Source organism: Engraulis encrasicolus, chromosome 24, assembly GCF_034702125.1.
Source record: "Engraulis encrasicolus isolate BLACKSEA-1 chromosome 24, IST_EnEncr_1.0, whole genome shotgun sequence".
Taxonomy (NCBI): domain Eukaryota; kingdom Metazoa; phylum Chordata; class Actinopteri; order Clupeiformes; family Engraulidae; genus Engraulis; species Engraulis encrasicolus.
The window spans coordinates 43,352,303-43,379,384 of NC_085880.1; the positions used below are offsets into that span (position 1 = coordinate 43,352,303).

The 27,082-nt window shown below is 46.5% G+C and overlaps 1 protein-coding gene and 1 long non-coding RNA gene across 2 annotated transcripts in view; one reads left to right on the plus strand and one right to left on the minus strand.

The window, feature by feature from the left end:
* Positions 1–15,035, minus strand: part of LOC134441509 (uncharacterized) — a 258,170-nt gene extending 243,135 nt beyond the window's left edge. The window contains exon 1 of the long non-coding RNA XR_010033172.1: positions 14,968–15,035. This is a non-coding gene — a long non-coding RNA (uncharacterized LOC134441509). The remainder of the gene's footprint in view (positions 1–14,967) is intronic.
* A 5,872-nt stretch (positions 15,036–20,907) lies between these two features.
* Positions 20,908–27,082, plus strand: part of LOC134441358 (CUB and sushi domain-containing protein 1-like) — a 617,842-nt gene continuing 611,667 nt past the window's right edge. Inside the window, exon 1 of the mRNA XM_063191634.1 lies at positions 20,908–21,162. Coding sequence (XP_063047704.1) covers positions 21,096–21,162 — 67 coding nt within the window. The 5' untranslated portion in view covers positions 20,908–21,095. The remainder of the gene's footprint in view (positions 21,163–27,082) is intronic.

The window sequence follows — 27,082 nt, forward strand, 5'->3', positions numbered from 1 at the left end:
GAAACAGGAACACCAGGTGAGGTGAGGAGTTGAAATAAAAAAAAGTGTTAAAAAAATAACAATGCTCTCTTTCTCCTCTCCTCCCCAGACCTGATGGCCTTCACACTTCCAGTTTCTTGTGCAGCAGGCACAACGTGTTTGTTGTTGGTGGGAAGCAAGCGTCCCTTTCCCCACTTCATGTTTTCCTGACCCACAGCAGTCCAGCGCCTGCCTCACACCTTGCTTTCTTTTAATGAGAAGGCCCCTGTTTCTGTTTGGATACCAGCTCTATAGCAAAAACCAAAGGCTTAGCAACCACTCTCGTTTACGCTCTGCCCTGAATTTTTTGACACTGCACTGCAGCACAGATATTAAGATTTTGTTGTTTGTCTGTTCCCCTCCTCGCGAATACAAGAGGCAACCTTGAAATAGAACCGTATTAAAATGTCTGCCTGCCTGTTTGATCACGTTGCACCTAGGAGGCAGCCCGATCTTGACAACCTGGTGATTTGTAAAAAGCAAAGGCTTTGATTTATGCAGGGGTGTCTGGGATTTATAATGTTCCAATAGGCTATTAGCCACCTCATTAGAGCTGCAGAGCAGATGTTACGTTATTGGGTGGCATAGGATAAGATAGTCCGCTCCATAAGGAGAGAGAGAGAGAGAGAGAGAGAGAGAGAGAGAGAGAGAGAGAGAGAGAGAGAGAGAGAGAGAGAGAGAGAGAGAGAGAGAGAGAGAAGACATTTTAAAACTGCGTCACAATAGTTTTTTGATTGTTCAGCATTGGCATGTAACCGGAGCCAGAGTGAAGTGTTTTGCTGTTCACCGTCAGCCCAATGTGTACAACCTTTTATTCACCTGGTTCATTGTTACCTAGTACAGTGTTTCTCAACAGGGGTGCCGGGGCACCCGGTGCCGCGGAAACGTGGCTGATAAATAAAATTATGTAATATAATACATATTTGTCTAATTGATAAGATAATGCTAGTCTGTGGAATCTTTCAATGGCCATTTATGCACAATAAAGTAAATATAGGTCGCCCCAGTCAGCTGCAACTTCAAACGTAGGTCGTGACGTTTCCAAATGTTTACTTTTCTAAGCTTGTGTGGTATCGGATGCGATGCAAAGTTACGGCTTGTTGGTTAGGGGTGCCTTGACATTTTTCATGAATTGAAATGGTGCCTTCCCTTAAAAAAGGTTGAGAAACACTGCCATACCAGCCTAAGGAGGCCCAAGGAGGCAAATGTGCGAATTCAGATGTTTCTCGCATAGCTTTAGAGCAGCGATGGGGAACCATATGTCTCGAGGGCCGTTTGCGGCCCTTGAGGCTGTTTTATCCGGCCCCCGATATCATTTTAATGTTATGCAACTTCACATGAAATATGACATATTTTGTAAAGGACTCTTAGAAATTGCATTTCCAATGCAATTAAGTTATATTCAGGGGACCTAGAGAAGGTGGGGACTGTTTTAAAGGTGTCTACCTTCAATACAGGCCTAAATTGCATTGGGAAATCCTGATTTGTGTTAGTACGTAGTACGGCCCTCGGAGGACTTTTATTACCCTTGTAGGAAAAGTGGCCCCTCGAATGAAAAAGGTTCCCCACTCCTGCTTTAGAGGATAAATTGGGTTAAAATGTGTCCATTACAAACATAAATTGAAATGTTCAGCATATCCCTAATCCCACAAAGGGGGACATGACAAGAACATGTTCGTCAGTCATGGTAATGAACGGAAGTCTTAAGGATAAGGGACAACATTAAGTAGTTTGACAAGTAAGAAAGCTGATTAAGCCTTCAAATCCCTCCCTGTTTGTTTGTTTGTTTGTTTTTTTTCTTGGCAAGAATTGTGCGTGTCTAGACGGCCAGAAAATAAAACTAATTTGAGAAATTATAGCTGCGCATTAAACTGTATCTAAAGCTGTTCAATTTTTGGGACTGGGAGTAAATCATTTATCACTTTGCAGACTTGCCTTTTCAGCCAATTAACCTGTACAATGCAACAGTACACACATACCACCATTTCCCAGATGAAGCTCAGGAGCCCTATCTGTTATTGACTGTTAGGAGAGAAAGACATTCATACCGTTGCTGTATAAGTAAGTATTGGTGATTTCAGGTCTTAAAGAGTTACTTAGGCTCAGGGACGCTGACAGCTTTGGCTGGGCCCAGGACAAAGACATCTGAAAGGGCCCCAAACCCAGTCAATAAAATGTAACGAGGATCCAATTCTGGGGCCCACTCTCTCCCTGGGCTCAGGACAAGTGTCCCCTTTGTAGCCCATTGTCGACTTCCCTGCTTAGGCTACTAGGCCTTTCAGATATGGATCGGTTACAGTCATCAGACTGTGTCTTGATTCCAGATGAAGGCTTTATTCCCAAACTCGTCTGAGTTTTTTGAAAAAGGGCTTAATTAATGACAATCGATTAAAAAGTGAATTTGGCACTGATTCATTTTGTTCAATAAAGAGTAGGTAATATTTCTCCAGAACTCCAGAAACTCCAGAACTCTCGAACAGTTCCGAAGCATAGCCTTACTGAACGTGGAGGGCAAAATCTTCTTTTCAGTGATGGCAAGAAGGATGACTGCATACCTCATGTCCAATGGATACATCGACACCAGCTGTCAGAAGGCAGGGATTCCCGGATTCCCAGGGTGCGTTGAGCATGCTTCGATGATATGGGATCAAATCCAGACTGCAAAGAGGGAGAAGAAGGACCTGCATGTAGTGTGGCTAGACCTAGCAAATGCATACGGGTCAGTGCCTCACCAGCTCATAGCATTTGCATTGGACTTCTTCTACGTCCCAAAGAACATCAAGGACATGATTGCCAACTACTTTCAGGATATGCACATGTGTGTTAGGCTGCAGAACTTTACCACCAAGTGGCAGCAACTGGAAGTAGGAATTGCAATGGGGTGTTCCATCTCTCCCATCCTCTTTGTGGCTGCGTTTGAGGTCATCCTAACAGGAGCAAAGCAGGTGGTGGGAGGAGTCAGGCTGCCGCAAGGACGTCGGCTTCCCCCTCTAAGAAGCTATATGGATAACATCACATGCCTGCTACAAACAGCTCCATGCATGTCAAGACTGCTCAGGAGGCTGGACGAGCTGATCAGCTGGGCTAGGATGAAATTCAAACCTGGCAAGTCGAGGAGCCTCTCTATGCGCAAGGGAGAACGGAACGACAGGGCTATCTTCACCATAGGAGGAGAAGACATCCCCCTCATTGCGGACCAGCCAATCCGCAGTCTAGGAAGACAATATACATCTAGTCTCTCAGACAAGGCAATGGGGAGGACCATTCTCCAGCAACTATCAGCAGGCCTGGAAAAGATCGACGCCAGCCAGTTGCCTGGAAAGTACAAGGTGTGGTGCTATCATTTCACCTTGTACCCAAGGGTAATGTGGCCATTGAAGCTGTGCGAAGTCACCTCCTCAGCGGTAACTCGGATGGAGGCAAAAGCCAATGCTTTCATCCGTAAATGGCTGGGGCTCCCAAGGTGCTTCTCGGCAACAGGCCTGTATGGATGGAATGCGCTCCAACTGCCCCTCAAGTCCATTACCCTTGGGTATAGGCAGGAGAAGGCCAGACTTGTCATGGAGTTGAGGGAGTCCTCTGACATAGCAGTGAAAGATCAAGACGCACGGATCAAGACCGGGAGGAAGTGGAAGGCGGAGGAGGAGGTGCAGAGAGCAGCAAGCAGACTTCAACACCAGGAAGTGGTGGGCATGGTCCAGCTTGGGAGGGCAGGACTTGGATGGAGGGATCCACCCTGCCTGTGGTCCAGAGCAAGTAAGAAGGAGAGGAAGGACCTGGTGGCTACTGAGATGGCCAGGATGGAACAGGAGGAGCTTAGGGTCAAAGCCATCGCTCAGGGCCAGCAGGGCCGCTGGACAACATGGGAGGGGATGACAACAAGAACTGTCAGCTGGGCGGACCTGTGGAAAACTCCACAGGCCCGCCTCAGTTTTCTCATCCGAGCAACCTACGACACCCTACCCTGCCCTCGCAACCTACACCAGTGGCTGGGAACAGAACAAGCCTGCAACCTATGCGGTACCAGCAACGCCTCACTGCAACATGTCTTATCAGGATGCAAGACTGCCCTAACGCAAGGGAGATTGAGATGGCGTCACGACCAGATCCTCCGCAAGCTGGCCGAGATTGTTGAAACAGCAAGGAGTGAGGCGAACAGAGGAGAGTCCGGTGGATCCCAACAAGACATCCAATTCCTCAGGCAGGGAGAACTGCCTGCTGGAATAGGAAGGAGACCACCACCTAAGCTCCTCAATCAAGGTGCAGAGTGGAGGCTGGGCGTGGACGTGGGCAGACAACTCCATTTCCCCAAAGAGATCTGCAGTACCACCCTGCGCCCCGACATGGTCTTGTGGACCACAGTGGAGAAAAAGGCAATGCTGGTCGAGCTGACTGTGCCTTGGGAGGAGGGGATGGAGGCTGCCCATGAGCGGAAGAGGGCGAAGTATGCAGACCTGCTGGCAGAGTGCAGGGAAGCAGGGTGGAGCGCGAGACTATACCCTGTGGAGGTAGGAGCAAGAGGGTTTGTGGCAGACTCTACGACGCGGCTGCTGAGAGACCTAGGCCTGCGAGGCACCAGTCTGCAGAGAGCAACCAGGGGGCTTTCAGAGGAGGCAGAGAAAGCAAGTTTCTGGCTCTGGCTGAGACGGAGGGAAGTTGCGTGGGGAGCAGGCACAACATAGGGATGCTAGCTGCAGGGGGTGGCAGGGAGACGTCCCTGTTCACTGCCCCGCCACCAGGAGATGTTCTGGGATAAGGGGCGAAACATCTAAGATAGGTGGTCCCCAGCTGATGACCCTGCAGCTAGCAATATAGGCACCGGAGGAGGTGCGGCATGCCAAGAGCATAGCAGGATGACATCTACCTGTACAAAGAAATGCACTACTGGAGACAGTGACTACTGTGAATAGGGCAGTTGGCGTCCAGGAAAGACCGGAGGACAACTAGGAAAGACTGGTGACGGCAGGAAAGACTGCACAGGGAGAAGGCAGTTGGTAACCCTACCTTCTAGTTTCCCAAAGGGAAGACACCCAAAACATACCACGAAAACACGAAAGAAGAAACAGCCCGAAGGCCCTCCGAGAGGCGGGATGGAAGAAGGGCCTACCAGGACGGATCACACGGTTACGGACAACAGCATGAAGACAAACGAGACGAAGATCCTTAGGAAGTGCAGGTGCGGATGGGAAAAGGTAACAACCCTTAGGGGTCTTAACATCCACATGGGGAAGAAGAAGTGTAGAGGAGAGAGCCTCGAGCGACCTTGCACTGCTCAGGCAGGTCAGACAAGTGGGATCCAAGGCCAGGTCGAAAACCACAGTGCTGTTGGGCCCAGTGTCGCAGAGGAAGAGCAGCACGAGAGGAGAAGGGTGGAGGAAGAGCGGGAAAGCAATGGTCCCCATGAAACCATCCCATCAGCACCCCCAAGCGACCCAGGAACAAGACTATCCCCACAAGCCAGAAGCCTTAAACTCCTAGCGCAGAAGAATAGGATAAAATGGCCAAGGTCCAATGAGACAGAGAAGTGGAGAGGGCTCGACGAACATCTAAGCGAGCTGCTTCAGAAGACTCTACGTGGACCAGTAGAATCAAGGCTGAACCTGTTTGGTGAGATTGTGTATGAAGAATGCAACAGCAGGCTTGGTGAAGCCGTCAGCCGTAAAGCTGGCAAAAGGGCCAAAGGAAGGAGGGAGAAGGAAATCGAGGACCTGGTGGCAGACAGAAGGCGTCTCCGGAAGCAGTGGAGGAAGGCAGAAGATGCTGAGAAGGAGGGGCTAAAGGCCCTCTGGGGAGACATCAGGAGGAGGTTGGCTGCCTTACGGAGGGCTGAGCGCATCCACCGACGAAGGAAAAGGAAGGAGAAGGAGAGGGCGAACTTCTGCAAGAATCCTTTCCGCCATGCAAGAGGGCTTTTGGAGGAGAAAACCTTGAAGAACACATCCAGGCCCAGTATAGCGACCCAGCCAGGAGTGAACAACTGGGCTACCTGGGCTACCTGCCCAAGCCAGCTGAACCAACAGCAGAATTCGATGTATCGCCCCCTAAACTCAGTGAAGTAAGGCAAGTTGTCCTCAAGGCAAGGTCATCATCAGCACCAGGGCCAAATGGAATTCCATACAAGCTCTACAGGAACTGCCCAACAGTGCTGAAGATCCTGTGGACACTAATGAAAACTGCCTGGACTAAGCAGACCATCCCCGCTGAGTGGCAGAGGGCAGTAGCAGTTCCTATCCCTAAAGAACAAAACTCCAGAACTCTCGAACAGTTCCGAAGCATAGCCTTACTGAACGTGGAGGGCAAAATCTTCTTTTCAGTGATGGCAAGAAGGATGACTGCATACCTCATGTCCAATGGATACATCGACACCAGCTGTCAGAAGGCAGGGATTCCCGGATTCCCAGGGTGCGTTGAGCATGCTTCAATGATATGGGATCAAATCCAGACTGCAAAGAGGGAGAAGAAGGACCTGCACGTAGTGTGGCTAGACCTAGCAAATGCATATGGGTCAGTGCCTCACCAGCTCATAGCATTTGCATTGGACTTCTTCTACGTCCCAAAGAACATCAAGGACATGATTGCCAACTACTTTCAGGATATGCACATGTGTGTTAGGCTGCAGAACTTTACCACCAAGTGGCAGCAACTGGAAGTAGGAATTGCAATGGGGTGTTCCATCTCTCCCATCCTCTTTGTGGCTGCGTTTGAGGTCATCCTAACAGGAGCAAAGCAGGTGGTGGGAGGAGTCAGGCTGCCGCAAGGACGTCGGCTTCCCCCTCTAAGAAGCTATATGGATGACATCACATGCCTGCTACAAACAGCTCCATGCATGTCAAGACTGCTCAGGAGGCTGGACGAGCTGATCAGCTGGGCTAGGATGAAATTCAAACCAGGCAAGTCGAGGAGCCTCTCTATGCGCAAGGGAGAACGGAACGACAGGGCTATCTTCACCATAGGAGGAGAAGACATCCCCCTCATTGCGGACCAGCCAATCCGCAGTCTAGGAAGACAATATACAGTGAGTCCAATATGTATTTGATCCCTTGCTGATTTTGTTGGTTTGCCTACTAACAAAGACATGATCAGTCAATAAATGTTATGATAATATGTATTCTAATATGGAGAGACAGAATATCAAAAAGAAAATTCCAGAAATTAACTTAAGAGAATATATATTAATTTATTTCCATTTCATCGAGCAAAATAAGTATTTGATCCCCTGCCAACTGATTACAGTTCCGGGCCCACAGACCAGATGGTCACTTCCGATCAACTTGTCATCTGAATTAAAGACACCTGTACATACTAACATGCATAAAAGACCCATTGAATCAGCAGAATCAGTCCATAGTATGAGTGAATCAGTCACACTCCAACCTCACCAGCATGGGAAAGACCAAAGAGCGGTCAAATGATATCAGGGACAAGATTTTAGACCTGAACAAAGATTAAATGGGCTGCAAAGCCACAAGAAAGAGACTGGGGTATTAATAACCCAGTTGTTGATTGCATTTCTTCCCAAAATGGTAGGAATACAAAATGACTATCCATCAGCCTGTCTGGGGCTCTATACAAGATTTGACCTTTTGTAGGGATTTGATAATCATGAGAACAGAAAGAAAGCACCCTAGACCTGTACGGGATGAACTAGGCAATGATATCAAAGCTTCTGGGACCAAAATCACTGAGAAAACTACAGGTAGCACTTAATGCCACAGAGGTTTAAAATCCTGTAGTGCACACATGGTACCTCTACTTCAGAAGGAACCTGTGCAGTCCCACCCGAGGTTCGCCAACGGACATCAGACTGGTTTAAGATATGATAAGGAGGTGCTGTAGTCAGATGAAACCAAAATCAAGCTGTTTGGCATTAACACAATTCAATGTGTTTTGAGAAAGAGTACTGCTGTCTATGATCCCAAGAACACCCTCCTCACCATCATGCATGAAAGTGGTATCATTATGGTTTGAGTTTGTGTTTTGTCTAGCCAAGGCACAGGGCAACTTCACATCGTCAATGAATGGATGGAGGGAGAGATGTAATGTGCAATCCTGAGTGCAAACGTCCTTCCCTCCACCACTACACTGTAGGGTGGGCCATTTTTGGATCTCCCAACATGACAATAATACACAACATACAGTCAAAGCAATGAAGGAGTGGCTCAATAAGAAGCATATTAAAGTCATGGAGTGGCCTACAGTCTCCAAATATTAACCCTATAGTAATTCTATGGAAAGAACTGAACCTCCCATTTGCCAAGCTACAGACCACAAACTGTTAATGTTTTAGAGATAATATGCAAAGAAAAATGGGCAAAAATATTTTCTACTATATGCACAAACATTGTCATCATCTAAAAGAAGCATCTGACATCAGTGCTAGACAATTTAGGCTTTGCCACAAAGCACTTCTTTAGCTAGAGGGGTCAAATACTTATTTGCCTAAATTAAATACAAATAAATTAAAATATACTATTTTAAGTTATTTTCCGGAATTTCTTTTTGATATTCTGTCTCTCCATGTTTGAATACACATTATCATAAATTTATAGACTGATCATGTCTTTATTAGTGGGCAAACCGGCAAAATCAGCAAGGGATCAAATACATATTGGACTCACTGTACATCTAGTCTCTCAGACAAGGCAATGGGGAGGACCATTCTCCAGCAACTATCAGCAGGCCTGGAAAAGATCGACGCCAGCCAGTTGCCTGGAAAGTACAAGGTGTGGTGCTATCATTTCACCTTGTACCCAAGGGTATTGTGGCCGTTGAAGCTCTACGAGGTCACTTCCTCAGCGGTGACTGGGATGGAGACAAAAACCAATGCCCTCATCCGTAAATGGCTGGGGCTCCCAAGGTGCTTCTCGGCAACAGGCCTGTATGGATGGAATGCGCTCCAACTGCCCCTCAAGTCCATTACCCTCGGGTATAGGCAGGAGAAGGCCAGACTTGTCATGGAGTTGAGGGAGTCCTCTGACATAGCGGTGAAAGATCAAGACGCACGGATCAAGACCGGGAGGAAGTGGAAGGCGGAGGAGGAGGTGCAGAGAGCAGCAAGCAGACTTCAACACCAGGAAGTGGTTGGCATGGTTCCAGCTTGGGAGGGGCAGGACTTGGATGGAGGGATCCACCCTGCCTGTGGTCCAGAGCAAGTAAGAAGGAGAGGAAGGACCTGGTGGCTACTGAGATGGCCAGGATGGAACAGGAGGAGCTTAGGGTCAAAGCCATCCGCTCAGGCCAGCAGGGCCGCTGGACAACATGGGAGGGGATGACAACAAGAACTGTCAGCTGGACGGACCTGTGGAAAACTCCACAGGCCCGCCTCAGTTTTCTCTCATCCGAGGAACATACGACACCCTACCCTGCCCTCGCAACCTATACAGTGGCTGGGAACAGAACAAGCCTGCAACTATGCGGTACCAGCAACGCCTCACTGCAACATGTCCTTATCAGGATGCAAGACTGCCCTAACGCAAGGGAGATTGAGATGGCGTCACGACCAGATCCTCCGCAAGCTGGCCGAGCTGGCCGAGATTGTTGAAACAGCAAGGAGTGAGGCGAACAGAGGAGAGTCCGGTGGATCCCAACAAGACATCCAATTCCTCAGGCAGGGAGAACTGCCTGCTGGAATAGGAAGGAGACCACCACCTAAGCTCCTCAATCAAGGTGCAGAGTGGAGGGCTGGGCTGGAACGTGGGCAGACAACTCCATTTCCCCAAAGAGATCTGCAGTACCACCCTGCGCCCCGACATGGTCTTGTGGACCACAGTGGAGAAAAAGGCAATGCTGGTCGAGCTGACTGTGCCTTGGGGAGGAGGGATGGAGGCTGCCCATGAGCGGAAGAGGGCGAAGTATGCAGACCTGCTGGCAGAGTGCAGGGAAGCAGGGTGGAGCGCGAGACTATACCCTGTGGAGGTAGGAGCAAGAGGGTTTGTGGCAGACTCTACGACGCGGCTGCTGAGAGACCTAGGCCTGCGAGGCACCAGTCTGCAGAGAGCAACCAGGGGGCTTTCAGAGGAGGCAGAGAAAGCAAGTTTCTGGCTCTGGCTGAGACGGAGGGAAGTTGCGTGGGGAGCAGGCACAACATAGGGATGCTAGCTGCAGGGGGTGGCAGGGAGACGTCCCTGTTCACTGCCCCGCCACCAGGAGATGTTCTGGGATAAGGGGCGAAACATCTAAGATAGGTGGTCCCCAGCTGATGACCCTGCAGCTAGCAATATAGGCACCGGAGGAGGTGCGGCATGCCAAGAGCATAGCAGGATGACATCTACCTGTACAAAGAGATGGAAGCTCTCTCCCAGATGCTAAAATGCTTAATAAAATGATTTGACTTATGAATGATACACATCAACTGACAAATAAGCTGTACTAAATATCCACTGAAGTAAATATCACAATGCTTCACAATAGTACATGAATCGCAATGCATTGTGATTGAATCGTGTGTATCGTGATGCACATTGAATCATGAACCCTTTGCCAATACCCTCTCAAAGTCTATAGGCTATACTAGTCTATATGAAGAGTTCAGATGCAAAACCCCCTAACTCCATTTCTGAAGACCTGCACTTCTATATTTTTAGAGAACCCCGTTGTTGGTTTGGTTTACATTCATGTACTTGATAATACATATAAATAGTTATTTTTCATAAATAAAATAAAAAATATGCAATTTTGATAGCTTTGTATTAAATAAAAATGAATTAATATTATTTTCTGAAAAGGTACTTAGGGGGTCTTGCATCTGAACTCTTCATATAGAACTTCTAGGGGTTCCACCCACAGTGGAAAACTGTGCTCCTCTGGGAACTATTAATTTCAGCCGTGGCCTAGTAGGGCAGCCGTGGCCTAGTAGTTAGTGAGTTGGTCTTTCAATCTAGCGGTTGCCGGTTCGAATCCCCCCTGACCTTTCCCTACATCTCCATCCATGGCTGAAGTGCCCTTGAGCAAGGCACCTAACCCCACATTGCTCCGGGGACTGTAACCAATACCCTGAAAAATAATAGTTGTAAGTCACTTTGAACAAATGAAAGCGTCAGCTAAGTGAAATGTAATGTAATGTAATGTAATGTAATGTCTATATACTATAGGCCAGGGGTGGGGAACCTATGTCTCGAGGGCCGTTTGGGGCCCTTGAGGCTGTTTTATCCGGCCCAAGATATCATTTTAATGTTATGCAACTTCACATGAAATATGACATACGTATTTTGTAAAGGAATCTTAGAAATTACATTTCCAATGCAATTAAGTTATATTCAGGGGACCTAGAGAAGGTGGGGACTGTTTTAAATGTGTCTACCTTCAATACAGGCCTAAATTGCATGGGGAAATCCTGATTTGTGTTCATAGTACGGACCTCGGAGGACTTTTATTACCCTTGTAGGAATTTGAAGTGGCCCCCTAATGAAAAAGGTTCCCCACTCCTGCTTTGGAGGATAAATTGGGTTAAAATGTGTCCATTACAAACATACGCCCATGCTTGTAATTTGAAGTGGCCCCTCGAATGAAAAATGTTCCCCACTCCTGCTACAGGCTACGCATTGAAATGCTTGAAGCTGAGACGCAACATAGAGAAAGACATGAACAATCTACTATATCATCCACCATCCCAGACAGCCACACCAGAGATTCTTTAAGTATATAGAAATATGCCAATGTAATAGGTTGCTATGGGCACCTAACATGACCAGGTTCCGGTCTGCCTAAAGGGCCGTGTCATAATACTCCTTGCATTGAATAGAACAGTCCTTAGGTCTGCCTAGGTCTGCCTAAAGGGGGAACCCCCCCCCTTGCAATAATAGAACCCGGAAACAATGGGCCAATGGAGCCTCTCTCTCTCTACTCTCTCTGGTGCAATCCTTTGAAAATGTCTTTTTGTCTTATTTTCATTCATAGCAGACATCACACTCCTCCTGAAAGTGCAATGCAGTTGAGCTCATAGTTACCATTACGACCTGTGCTGTGTGTCCGCTCCTCTTTGTTCCTGCAGCTATGTCTGCTGCCAGCTCTGTATGGCTCACTGCTCCTCACTAATGTTTTCACAACTTCATCATTCTCTTTCAGTGACTGCAAACCCGCACACGTTCACAAATACTCGCACACACACAGACACACACACTCTCTCTCTCTCTCACACACACACACACACACACACACACACACACACACACACACACACACACACACACACACACACACACACACACACACACACACACACACACACACACACACACACGCTTGGGTGTGCGTGCCATGCACACACTCACACGCACACACACACACAGACGCACACACATACTCGTACACACACACATACACTCGAATGCACATGCACAACACATGCGCACACTGTCAGAACCCAACCACACAGTTACACACATCCACAAGCACACACACACACACACACACACACACACACACACACACACACACACACACACACACACACACACACACACACACACACACACACACACACACACACAGCGTCACCATGCCATGAAGTTTCTCTACCACACCTTTAGTTACATTACAGCTTGAAACTCTTTTGATTGACTACACAGTTGGTTCAAGTTCAATTTAAATGCATGCAAAATGAACATTGACTTTGGTCAAATGTTGTGACCAGAAATCCAAAACGTTAATCAAATCGCCGAGATGCAAATGTCCTTGGGTGGTTGCCAAGCTCCAAATTAAATGAAATCCATAGCAGCAGTTCTCTGTGAAATGATGACCACAGGTCACCTCTCCATTGCATGATCTGCTGGACGCACAGCGCACACTGTACAGTACACAGTGGCAGGGCTGGACTGGTAATCTGGCACACAGGGCATTTTCCCGGTGGGCTGGAAGCCAAGAGGTCCGATACTGTTGTGGTGGTGGTTGTTTTCCTGTGGATTGGCCCACAGTTTAGAGGGGGAGGTCCATTGTTCCATCGTCAATTGAGATAGTGGATTCAGCCAGTCAAGATATAGCATGACAATGGTCAGTGTATGTGTTGGGGGGCCTGTCTATGCTAAAAATGCCCGGGCCATTTTTCTGTCCCAGTCCATCCCTGCACAGTGGCGTAGTCTAACTTTTTGGGGTGGGTATACTGTATATTTGAGCATTTTTGAAGTGGGTATACTATATATTTGTGCTATTCTAAATAATGGATCTATCAATTTTAGGTGGGTATACTGAAATCCCTGATTGAGATTTTGAGGTGGGTATACTGTGTATACCTGCGTTCTACGTAGACTGCACCACACACTGTAGAAATGAATAGTTCCCAGAGGAGCACAGTTTTCCACTGTGGGTGGAACCCCTAGAAGTTCTATTAAGAACCTACTTTTAAAAACGTTTTTGTGTAAACTGTAAATTTTGGAAAAATCTGCTCAGAACCTCCAGTTGGATTATTCATGGGGTAACCTACAGGTTCTCTACCCTAAAAGTTGTATGAAGAACCTAAAGGTTCTGGAGGGTGTTCCTGTGAGAGGTGCTTCTAAGAACCCATAGGTCTAGAACAGAGCTTTTAGATTGTGGCAAAAAAGAAGAAACTCACATTTTCTTCATATACTGTATATATAGTATATGTATATTTTTTATACCTTTATTTGATAGGACAGAAAGATGACAGAAGGTGACAGGAAGCGAGTGTTGGGGGAGGATCAGGATATGACCACGGGCCGGACTCGAACCCGGGTCCCCGGCGTGACAGTGCAGTGCCCAACCATTTGAGCCACAGCAGGGCCCGAACCTCCCATTTTTTATTTTTTGGTATTTTTTGGGGCTTTTTGGCCTTCATTATTATAGGATAGAATGAGAGGAGACATGAAACCATTGGGAGAGAGAGATGGGGCAGGGTCGGGAAATGACCCCGGCCGGACTCGAACCGGGGTCCCCGTGGGCATGCAAGCCCAAATGTGGGAGGCTTAGCGTGCTGCACCACAGCGCCCCCCCCAGAACCTCACATTTTTACAGCGTGGCTGCATACCGCTCTGACTCACCTGTCATGCCATGGACCGCCTCAACTTAATTCTCCATCCATCTGTCTCCCAGCGATGCCATGAGTCACTGGACTGCTGCATTGTCTGATTTGTATAAAGTAGGTTACTTACCAGGGAGAGGGAGAAAGTGTGTGTGTGTGTGTCTGTGTGTGTGGTGTGTGTGAACATGACTCTGCCTCTCGTTGTGTGTATGACTACCTCTCACTGTGTGCGTGTGCGTGCATGTGTGTGTGTGTGTGTGTGTGTGTGTGTGTGTGTGTGTGTGTGTGTGTGTGTGTGTGTGTGTGTGTGTGTGTGTGTGTGGGTGGGAAAGTAAGTAAGTGTCTTAGTCTTTTAAAATCTGCCAGCCTGTCAATAGCCTATTCCAAAATATTTGGATCTTGTACCTTAATGCTTGTCTCTTGGGTCCAAATAAAAGTAATCATGTGTGTGCATGTTTGTGTGTGTGTCTGTGCGAGCGCGCATATATGTGTGTGCATGTGTGTGTCTGTGCGAGCGCGCATGTGTGTGTGTGTGTGTGTGTGTGTGTGTGTGTGTGTGTGTGTGTGTGTGTGTGTGTGTGTGTGTGTGTGTGTGTGTGTGTGTGTGTGTGTGTGTGTGTGTGTGAACAACGAGTGTGCATAACCATGTGTGTGTGTGTAGGCTCTATTGCATGTGTGAATGTGTGTGTGTAGGCTCTATTGTGATAAGGATAGCTGGGGGGATTGCGTTGCGTTGCGGCTCCTCTGCACTAGAGAACAGCCTGCTCTGCTGTCATTATTATCCGGGTGCCTTTCTGGAGCGCTGTAATAAGAAAGCCTGAGCTGTCTCCAGCTCCATCATTTTGTCAGTCCATCATTACTCATCTCCCCCCCCCCAAGTAACATGTGCTGGCAGAGAGAGTAGAGAGAGAGAGGTTCCATTGGCCCATTGTTTCCTGGTTCTATTATTGGGGGGGAAAATCCCCCTTTAGGCAGACCTAGGCAGACCTAAGGACTGTTCTATTCAATGCTAGGAGCATTATGACACGGCCCTTTAGGCAGACCGGAACCTGGTCATGTTAGGTGCCCATAGAAACCTATTATGTTGGCATATCTCTATACTTAAAGAATCTCTGGTGCTGGCTGGCTGCCAGGCTGCATGGCTCCACCACCACACTGTTTCCATCCCCACTTCCCAACGTTCAGATTTGTTCACCAGCTATGGAGCAATGATCTCTTGTCCAGAATACCAACCCCGCATCCCCTCTGGCTAGCACAGTGGTTCTCAACCTTATTTGCACAAACGCCCCCTTGACCTCATCATAAGCCTCCCAACGTCCCATTGACCTCATCATAAGCCTGCCAACGTCCCCCTTAGAATTGGAAAATGAAATAGACTAATGCCCCCCAATGGGAACTAAGCCCTGCACCCACTCAGCTGTATCCCTCTGAACGCCCCCCTTGGGCTCACCAAATGCCCCAGGGGGGGCTGAACCGCCCCCATTGAGAAACACTAGTCTAGCAGCTGGATTTTTTTTTTAATCACCAAACATGATTAAGGATGGAGTATCTGATCATTTTGGGAGCAGAGAGAGAGAGAGAGAGAGAGAGAGAGAGAGAGAGAGAGAGAGAGAGAGAGAGAGAGAGAGAGATACTCCAACAGATAATCAAACTCATTGCGTTAGTCAGGTGTCCCCTAAGGAGAAGCCAAGAAAATGACGGACGGTGGAGGACGGTGTTCCCTCATCATGCTAGCCCCCAGGGTACACTGCTGTTGCCTGGTGAACACCAGACTATCATAGGGTAGCCTACAGTCTAATATGCGGACTCCCGTGCTCACTTGACTCCTTGTGAGCTCCTGATGACGTCACCGACAACGGAATTGTATTTCAATATCTCGCAAAAGCTCAATTCTAATGTAATTTCCTCATTTGCAAGCGGGATGGTCAATGAAGAATAGTCCTCCAAAAGCTGTTGTGGCTAGGCTGACAGCAGGGAAACTTAACTGTTTTCTTCACGGATGTGGGGTGTCAGCGAGGGAGGCGCGAGGCCACAAGCACAGAGCGAGGGCAGGAGTACAGATATGGGAACCCACCCATAGCAGAGAGAGTAGAGAGAGAGGTTCCGTTGGCCCATTGTTTCCGGGTTCTACTATTGCAAGGGGGAGAGGGGGGAAATCCCCCTTTAGGCAGACCTAGGCAGACCTAAGGACTGTTCTATTCATTGTAGGAGCATTATGACATGCCCTTTTAGGCAGACCGGAACCTGGTCATGTTAGCTGCCCATAGAAACCTATTACATTGGCATATCTCTATATACTATATGCTATATACTCTATATATAGAATCTCTGCCCATAGTCTGGAGACTACCTATGCAATTTCGTGTAGGAGAGGTGTGGTTTACGATTGTCTGTGGCTCATTATTGGGTGTTACGAATGTATCATTTGGCATATACTACTTAACCCACTACAGTACTTGCATATAGGATTACATTTTTTATTTTTTATTTTAATCTACTTTGTATGTTTTGTTTGTCTTTTTAGTCTAGTCTTCTCTTTGTGTGCTATTAATTATCTGTTTATTGTACTCCCAAAATGCAAGACAAATTCCCTTCGGGGCAATAAAGGTGTATTCAATCAACCCATAGCCAATCGTGTCAGTTGCATCTATTCAAACAGACTGCAAGCTTCCGTTAGTAAGTCAAGGCTTTCCTCCCTTCCCTGGTCTCTGATTGGCTCCCCCACTCGGACTCCCTCGATTAGGGCAGTTGACTTTCAGATCTGAACGATTGTGAAGTGAAGTGAAAGCCCAACTGGGAAACTCCAACTCCCATCCTCATTGTGACACAGCAATCCAAAGCACACAAGTGCACTCGGCACATTGCACACAACGAAATTGCATTTATGCCTCACCCGTGCAAGGGGGCAGCCCTCAATGGCGCCCCAAGGCAGCTGTGCGACAGGACAGTACCATGCTCAGGGTACCTCAGTCATGGAGTAGGAGGATGGAGGAGAGCACTGGTTGATTACTCCCCCCACCAACCTGACGGGTCGGGAGTCGAACCAGCAACCTTTGGGCTACAAGTCTGACACCCTAACTGCTTACCCATGACTGCCCAGACGATTGTGCAAAGCATCATGGGATTTCCCAGGCTAGCACTGCTGAGGTCTACATTAGATGGCCTCTGTCCTGTCAGGCTCATTACTCTCCATCTATTACAAATCACTCATTTATTATGTTCTCTTTACACTCATCTCTTCCAAATCACTTTTTTTTGCTCTTTTGCTAATATAAAATAAAAATATTACTAAAGATATATCAGCAGATCTTGGTTCCCTCAGGGCTCTTTATTGGGTTCTATTTTCAAGACCCTTTCAAAATAATAATGATAATAGCGGTTTGATGGAGTGAAAAAGAGCCCAATAGTAGCCTGTGGGACGTGCCAAGAAAACAAAGCTGCCACTGTCTCGAGTTTGAAACAAGTATATTGTACTTAATGCTAATTAATCCTCCACAAACTGCTTAGGCAACAGATAAACCCACTACAAAGAGTTATGCTTCTCCTCTCTTTTTGAAATGGGCAAGAAATGCACAAAACATATAGGACTGTAAAAAAATATTTTACCCAGATTTGTGTCTAGTGGTAAAACGATGAGAAATTCAGTTGATGTTAGACATGTAAAGCACAAGCAGATTCCATAGAGTCATTGGAATATCAAAGGGTTTGCAACCGCATTCACTACTTCAATATAGTAAACTGTTCTTTGGTTTCTAGTTTTTGCTTGGGTTGTTTGATTCACATCCATGCATTTTCAGTTCAAAAAACACAATATCAGGTAATGAAACTACTGGTGACGCTCCTGAGGATTTCTTTTCCCCCTTTGTTTTTGTACAGACAACTCGTTGTGCTTTTCAAGCTGTTTGTGAATAGTGTCATAGGTTTCCTTCCACTCAGTAAAATGTTGGAGTGTTTGGGGGGGGGGGGCGCAGCACGCTAAGGCCCCCACATTTGGGCTTGTATGCCCACGGGGAGCCCGGATCGCCATTTCCCAATCCTACCCCGTCTCTCTGTCCCACTTGCTTCCTGTCACCATCTCAGACTGTCCTATCAAATAAAGGCATAAAAGCCCCTAAAAAAAGTGTTAATTCAACACATAGAGAGTGCAATGTAACACTCATAATGTAAATTCTAATCTCCAGGTCAGTGTTTTTCAACCCCCTCCCCCCTCCCTAAGATTACTGTTGTGCCATGCCATGAATATATCCCCTCATTCATGCTCTACATCTCTTCCTCTATCCCACGCCATACAGTACATTTGTCATTATTGCATTTTCCCAAGAGGCCCTTGCAGTGTGTTCGCATAGTGCTAGTGCAGTGGTACACATACTCCTGGTTGGGAAACGCTGCTCTAGGTGTTGGATTTACACTGCTACATGTAAATAATTATCGTATTTGTACCATAATTTTGTCCATTTTGTCCTCTGTACGATAAAAAAAACATGATGTACAATAATTTCAGAGTTGACATTCAGTTCATTTAGATGCCTTGAAACAACAATTTGGGTCTTGTACGATAATTTCCTCCCCAAAAGCCCCCCAAAACGATAATTTTTGGTACGATTTGGTGGTGATGCCTGTTAAGCTGGCGGGTGGGGTGGGGTGTGGGGTGTGGAGGGGGGCAGACACAGGGACGGATTATGACTTCATGGGCCCCTGGGCAACACAACAAGAAAGCCCCCCCCCCCCTCCATGACATCACAAGGTTCCAAAAGATTTGGGGGTTTAGGGAAGATGTTGAAACGCCTTCATTGTTGGGGGTTCAGGGGTTTGGAATTGGAATTTCAGTAGTTTAGAGTGCAACATAAAATGGGATCACAAATATAGACCAATCATGTTTTTTTTGCAGCTTAGAGGCTTGGGCTGCAGGGCCCCCTTGGCTCTTGGCCCCCTGGGCCCTGGGTGCGGACCCAATAGGCGCATCCATCCTTGGGCAGACACTGCCCGGCCGTCGCATCCAGCTGCCACCTGTGGAATCAGCAGGACATGTTGTCTGAAGATGCCATGTGATTTTCACACGCCACTCCGCTGAGCCACCCCCATGTCTGCTGTCTGCTGGGTAGGCCAGTCGGTAATGACCTAAACATTCCTCTGGCTGGGTTAAGCCACAACCCTTCATGTTATCGCACTGAGATGCAACAACGGCCGGTGGGTGAGCAAAGGAATGCTGGGGGAAGATATGAAAACTGAATAGATGTAGGCTACCCTAAGGTGAACACACTTTTCACACACACACACACACACACACACACACACACACACACACACACACACACACACACACACACACACACACACACACACACACACACACACACACACACACACACAAGAAACGGATAGGCACAAATGGTGCTGGCACACGCACACACACGCACGTACTTTGTACACACACTCTCTCTCTCTCTCTCTCTCTCTCTCTCTCTCTCTCTCTCTCTCTCTCTCTCTCTCTCTCACACACACACACACACACACACACACACACACACACACACACACACACACACACACACACACACACACACACACACACACACACACACACACACACACACACACACACATGTATTTAATCATGACTCATATTAATTTGGAACTGTTACCTTGACATCAATTCACGGTTAGGTAGACAAGGACAGTTGGGTTGGATTTGAAAAAGCGCATTGATACGTGGTATGATGATACTATTACAGCCTGAATGTCTGAGCTATTAGGTCTAGGGATTTTTATTTTAGCCAATGACGTAGCAGCTCCATAGCAGAAAGGGCCCTTGTCCTTGGCACCAGGGAAGCCACACAAACCTTGACTGTTTGTTGGGGAGATTTAAACTTTGGTTCAAACGTTTCCAGCATTACGCAACGCTCTCCTCTTTTAATTCCTTTGAAAATGTTTCAACAATAGATGGGCGACGTGACTGAAACCTTGTTTGTTGGAGATATTCAACTATTTTCCTTTCACTAGAGGGCAGCATAGCATCGCTTTAACTCGGACTCGCCGTCTCCTAGTGGGCTTCTGACAGTGCAAATGACATCGTGTCAACGGTTTTCTCCACGTACACTTCTGTTGGTCATATGGAAATTGACAGTTCTGGACAGATTTGTTTTTTTCACTCCACTTATTTCGTAGAATCACAATCAAAATGTAGAAGACATCACAACACCAACAGTGGCTCTGGGAAGGGAAGGCAATTTTTTTCTTAAACTGATCTAAGGTGTGGTAGCCTATGTGGTGATCCAAGGCCAAATTTGTCTTTGAAACTGGAAAACAATTAGGCCTAAGTTGTTTTCTTTTACTCACCGATAAAAGACAACAAACAATGATGTTTTGGTCACTTCTGAGTGCAACATAGCCTACTGCAATCTGGAACCATGGAAGTGAGGAGTGAGGGGAAAAACTAATAAACCTACAGCTTACCTTATGACTTCTTGAGCGTGACGCATTTGGCACAAAATAAACAAATGGGAAATTCACACAACGTGATATCGGATCACAGTCTGATTCACGTGTTTTTTGTGTGCTTAATTTATGTCATTTGTCATCTGCTGCCCATGTCGGAGGGTATCACTGGAATGCAAATCGAATGCGCTAGCCTACTTCTAAGTCAAGACAAGAATAAATAAATAAATGAAAAAAAAATCAAAAATGAATAGCTGTAATTAACATTTGCGACGACAGATAAAGCTATGTCATGCGCGCCAACGTAGAGTGATGTGACTGGAGTCGAAGTTGCGGTTGCTGCTGCTGTACAGGCGGCTGTGCATTTCCCCTGTATCACAAATGATGGTTGAGTCCAGCTCCTTCCGTTGGGTACACACTGCCTCTTCTCTCCTCCTCTGCTATCTCCAACACATTCTGTTTCTCTCCTTGGACCGAGGAAACCTCTTTGGGTCACAGCGGTACAATCTCTCATCTCTGCAGTGGCCTTGCTGGTGATATGAGAGCTAATTTAGGCGAATCCCTGCACCATAGGCGTCAGATCTTTCTGCCAAAGCTGGATCTCTATGCATTTTTGTGATCCTTCAAAAATAAAACACTGAACCGGTGGCTGCGTGGAATACCAGCGGACATGACTGCGATGGGGAAATTTAAGCATATCCTGCTTATTTTCGCAGGTCTGATCACCGCAGCTAACGGTAAGTTCAGCGTTTCAAATAATCTGCTTTGACGTCTTTATCGTTTCAAAGAATGCAAGTTTGAATCAGGTGGGTTTGGTGTGGTGGTGATGAGCGAAAACGTGAGTTGGAATGGCCAGTAATTACCTTCCCCTGCCTACTTTATCAAAACTTGGATATTATCGGTGTCTTGTGGTGTTGACCAATGGTTATCTATGTGCGCCTTGACATCTGTATCGAATGGAGAACGATACGTTCAAATGGAATGCATAATTTCTTGGCGCTGAAACATATGCGTGAGAACTCTGGATGTCTGACTCATTCCCGATACATTTCTAAAAACCTTGACGTCGTCAGTAGGCTGTACATAATTGCGCATATTATCTTATCCATTTTGCATGTTGTTGTCTTATTCCATCAAACGGCGAAGCTTCAGACTCATGAAATGTGTCATTGTAGCAATGGAGATGGCGACACAAGTTGTGTTGGTGTCATTGGGGTGGGGGGAAACACGGGTCCTAATGGCATCCTCTTACACTCCACCATTCCCAGACGCATTTCGATTGATAAGGCTGAATGACACGGCTCATTCAGTTCGCCATGGGAACAGTGTGGTCCTATAGGATGAATTCATCCGTGACATGGCCAGCTAGCCAAAACTTTACGCACTACAGCTGTGGCAAAAGTCAGGTCCTCAGAGATGTTTCTGTTCAGCATTAGGGTAGGATATGCTATCGTTGTCAGTGTGGTGTGTTTGGTCCATGACGCCAGCTGTTGTAGAGTCCCAGTACAGCCACAATCCTATTCGCTTTTGGGTAAAAAGTGGGTCCATCCAATGATGTTCAGTCTCATTATGTAGGCCTATTGCCTTTACTCACGACAGTGCCTTTGGAATACGGCCAATGAAAGCATCATCAATTAATAATTTTGAGCCATTAAAAATGCACAATTATATAAAAAAATGTGTGGACATGGTCATACTAGAAGAAACCTGGCGCCATTGGATTGCATTTCATAAGGACAGGTTTGCGCTCATGGGGCTGACATGTGGTAAAAAGTAAAAGTGACATTAGGCTACATCTTAAGTTGGTTTTGAGGGTGGTAGGCAGCTCCCTTTCCTTCTGGTAATTTAAATGAAAACGTCGAGTCAAAAGGGAAAAGCACATACTACAGTAGGCCTGAACTGGTCACGTGCGTACTGCTGGGTAGGGCTGATGACACCCAACTGTCAAGACCAGCTGCACATGTGTTTAGCTTATAGGCCTAAATGTTCGCTAAACACAGTGTACTTTTGACTAGAAACTGCGTGTTGTCTGCTATTTTTCATTTCCAGTGTAGGCCTAGGCCCTACAGTACAGCCGAAGCACTCCCCGAATAAGAAACAGACGCAGATTAAATAAGGGAGGATGCGGTGGCAAAGTCTAATTGCCCGTTAACAGACTCGTGCGGCAGTCAAACTATGGACTGGCGGGAAAGGAGGAGGTCAGGATGACTGTTCGCTGCATATCAGGACCGTCCGAGGTGTTGTTTAACATTAGCCCCACCACCACCTCCATTACCCTGCTGTCTGTCTCAACGGCTTATTGGAATGGATAGTTGGTAAGCTACTACTCCCCCACCCTAACACCTCGTGTGCCAGTCCGTTATTCAAAGACTAGACTGTGTATATTGTCATCATGTTAGTCGTTTTAAAGGACACGCTTTTCAAAGACATTAGTGATGCTGTGGGCATTTCAACTGGCTCCCAAGCTTGTGAAAGAATCATTAGTTTTGTTACAGCTGTGCCATCGGAGTTAATGACGATGACTACAGCTATTCTTCGTTCAAAGGCATGTGGGCAGTTTGAGACGACCAGGCATTAATTAATCCGCTGTTATCAAGCGAGATTGTTGAAAAGGGTTTGTTTTAAATACACATGCCTGACGTGTTCGGATGATCAGTGTTTGCCTTGGACTGTCAAAAAGGTGAAGTGAAAAGAATATGATTTCAGAATCAGATTAGGCTACACGTTGACAGTCTAAGATGAAGAACGAGGGTCGAATTTCACCAGCCTGTTTATGGCCATTTTTTTTAAAGAGAACTTCTATTTTGGTAAAACAATGAAGCTGCATTTTTTTACTTGACGTCGCCTATTCCGAAAGGGCAGTGGATTCATATAGGCCTAACACAACTCATGGACATGGAGACATGATGGAGCACCTCTGATAGGCCTACAGTAGGCCCATGTGATGATTAGAATACCAAGCTTGTTGCAGACATAGCAGAACACCACAGAATGCAAATGTGACATTCTGGAACTTCAGAGGGAGGTGATTCTTGGAGGTTAGCCTTGGCTAGAAACCGTGTTTATGAAAACGCTTCATTCCTAATAGCTTACCAATGAGAGACCATTATGTTGTGATGCACAGGCAAGGCTGCTTACTCTTAGGCATTTGATTTGCATAGATAAAACCATTAATTGCACTCCATGCAAACTGTTCAGCAATTATTTAGCCAGGTTTTTTTGTTGAAAACAATGCTTTCAAATGCCATAGATTAATAATACCCTAATAGGAAAATAGCTATTGAGTAATGGTAATTCTGCAATCATAATTATCATGTTGTCATTAGCCTGCTTCTTGGTGGTAATTGTTATTTTGGGGATGCTCTAGCGACTGTCAGTTGAAGCATTAAGGCTTAGCTCACAGGCCACAAACAAACAGAAGTGGAAGGCATGCAGATTCTCTGTCTCCAAGCAGGGGTTGCATGAGTCAGAATAACCCGAAGCAAGCAGATTGCTGTTTGCATTGCATGGATCAAAAAAAAAAGAAATATTCTGGCCATTGACTTGAGCCTGATATTATACAGTGATGCTGCAGCTCACCGACAACTAGAGCATCCTGTGTTTGAAGCCATGGGTTATTCTGGAAATGGCACCGGGACATTTGCGGGCAAATGGAGACACAAGTTGTTGACACACACACACACTGACACAGCACGAGCATGGTCACTGCTGCACAACACACACATAATGACACTGGCACGCGCACACACACACACACACACACACACACACACACACACACACACACACACACACACACACACACACACACACACACACACACACACACACAGGCACAGATACACACACACAGTTCACTGCCCATGTGTGCGTGCCGTGCGTGTTCCCTAAATGTTATGTTTTCACTCTGGCAGTCCCTTCTTTTCCCCCTTTCCTTTCCAGTCCTTTCCCCCCGTCGTCACGTTAGCCTGCCGTTTATATTTTCATGTCTGCAGCTTTGTGCTGGCCATCCACATCCACAGTTGACTCATTCGAGAAACATTCCCACACACACCCTGACAGGCCTGCCCACCACCTTTGAATATCGTGTCAGCAGCACGGCTCTCTGCTCTGTTGTGTACTGTGTGTGTGTGTGTGGAGCTGTTTGTGCTAAAAGATGGTTCTCCTCCTGTCCTGTCAGCTCGCTCTGTATTAATGCTGACATGCTCTGCTAGGCTACCTGTTGGGTTTTGCTTTTTGGCTTTTTTCCCCCTTTCCTGCTTTGATGGGTGGTCAATGGCGGTCAATGTTTTCATCTGTACAGAACATGGGATGACCCATTTAAAACATGCTTATGACAAACCCTACTCATAAATAACACAAGCGATTAAACCATTTGCACATCAAAGCGGACCGAGTCAGCAGAAATCAACTTGCTTTTCTCATCCATTAATGTGATTTTAAGGTTATGGAGATCACTGGCGGAATAGCAGGGAAGACTAAATGGGCTTGCAATTCATCAGAAAAATATGCATTTTAATTAGGCTTTCGGTTGGCATCGTGTGAGCTCCACTGTTTATTTTTTGGCCTATACCACTTGCCATCGCTCGCTCTCCCCCGGCTTCCACAAACAGAATTTGTCCAGCTTATAGGACTTACAGTACATTCAATATGGGATGAGCCCATGGCATATGCAAATACATTAGAGCCCACAGTATGAAAAAAACACTTTTTACATTCCTGTGATTGGGTTGTCGGATCAATCCCTCCACAAATCTGATACCTGACCACCAAGCCAGTTTTTTGTTTGGTTTGTGAAGCGAATGTAAACAGTGTTGGAGAGAGGAGTAGTCGGCACGTTTAAATCCTTTTTTTGATTTTTTTCTTATTCCTTGGCAGGATTACGTTTCGACCATTGTCTTCATAAGACTCACTGCTCGTCCCTGTGAATGTAAACAGCCTCCAGACTCTTCAGCATTCAGTGCAGATATCTCAGATTTCCTCGTTCCCTGCTTGGGGCTAGGATACGATGCCGTATGTCAGGGGTGTCAAACTCAAATTGACTGAGGGCCAAAATCAAAATCTGTAACGAAGTCGTGGGCCGAACTCATCATTTATTTAATAAAATGGACTAAAATTGTGCGTGCATGCACTTTATACTCATAGTTAAATTCCGCACACACTCTTTTCCATCATACAGGTACATGGTAGTTTAAATATGCCTTCACATTCTGTGTTCCCATGTTCAAGTCTTGTTAAACTATACATTAATGGTGCATGTGGGCCAACTGTAGCACACATTTGAAATGACCTCGTGGGCCGAATAAAATGGCTCCACGGGCCAGATTTGGCCCCCGGGCCTGAGTTTGACATCCCTGCCGTATGTAGTCCTTTTACAACAGGGCTGTGCTTAACAAATCTGAAAGGGCTGGAGGACAGACCAAGCTGCCGTTGTACACTTACGTATTGTTTAGGCTACATGGTAGTGGTACATTGTAGTTTTCGAAGTGAGAAGTTTGCACTTCGCACACTTAAATGCTTTTTGTTGTGTTTTATTATTTCATGGCTGGATATGAAATAATTAAAGACAACAAAAAGGATTTTAAGTGCATGGACTTCTCACTTCACAGCCATTCTTCTGCACCTTTTGCTGGGATGTGCCACAATCTTCTCCTTCAACTACGTGGTACATTAAACTAGTGCTGTTAAAAGCAGGTATGCTACAGGTAATGCACAATTGAAGAGTTTCGCCCCTGCAAATGTTATGAAGACTCAAACTGTTACTCTGAACTAAAAAAAACCATGATAGTGCCTGCAGCCGCAATATTCACTTACTCCAGTAAGCCAGAGTCCATTGTTTACAGCTGTTTGGAATCTGATGTGTTGAGTGTCCATCTGTGTGTGTAGTGTGTAGTGTAGTGTGCGGTGTGCTCTCCCAGATTTCAGTGTTGTGTAGTGTTGTTGTTTTTTTGTTATCCACTTCTAGACACACTTCAGAGAGGCATAACTGGCGAACATGGCAGTATTCTCTGGCTGGTGATATTGCATTCATATTTAATGCCCCTAAATGGCTAACGGTTTCTTGATGCAGCGCAAAGGAGAGCTAGCAAACAACTCCTGTTTCCAGACTCACCTCATTGCCCCCTCATAGTGAGAGAACACCACACAGTATAAACAACCTCGCGCCACCCCCCTCCACCCCCCTCTCCTTCCCGCTTTTGTACAAGGAATGGCAATTATGTTTGTCCATGTTTGAATAATAGCGGTCTAGTGTTTAAGTCTTTGGTTTGAGTGGGGACCAAAAGGCTTGCTGTTTTGTTGGCAGACGCTGAGAGCGCAGAGAATATTCAGAGATTTGAGAAATGTGTGAATACAGTCACTGAATCAGATCAAGATCAAGCACGGTTTGGACATCATGTTGCTATGGCATTACCCTTTTTCAGGGGCGTTGCAGCAAATTGTGGGCCCTATGTACAATCAGCTCCAATGGACCCCCGCAGCCATGTACAGTATGTACATAAATCAGACTGTGTGTGGGCCCCCTATATTCATGGGGCCCTGGTCAATCAGTCATACTCCCCCACTTCCCGTACGACACCCCTGTCCTTTTTTGATAGATGTGAAACAACCAGTCTCTGTTGGAGGCCATTTACCTTCCATAGCACGAGGCAAACAATT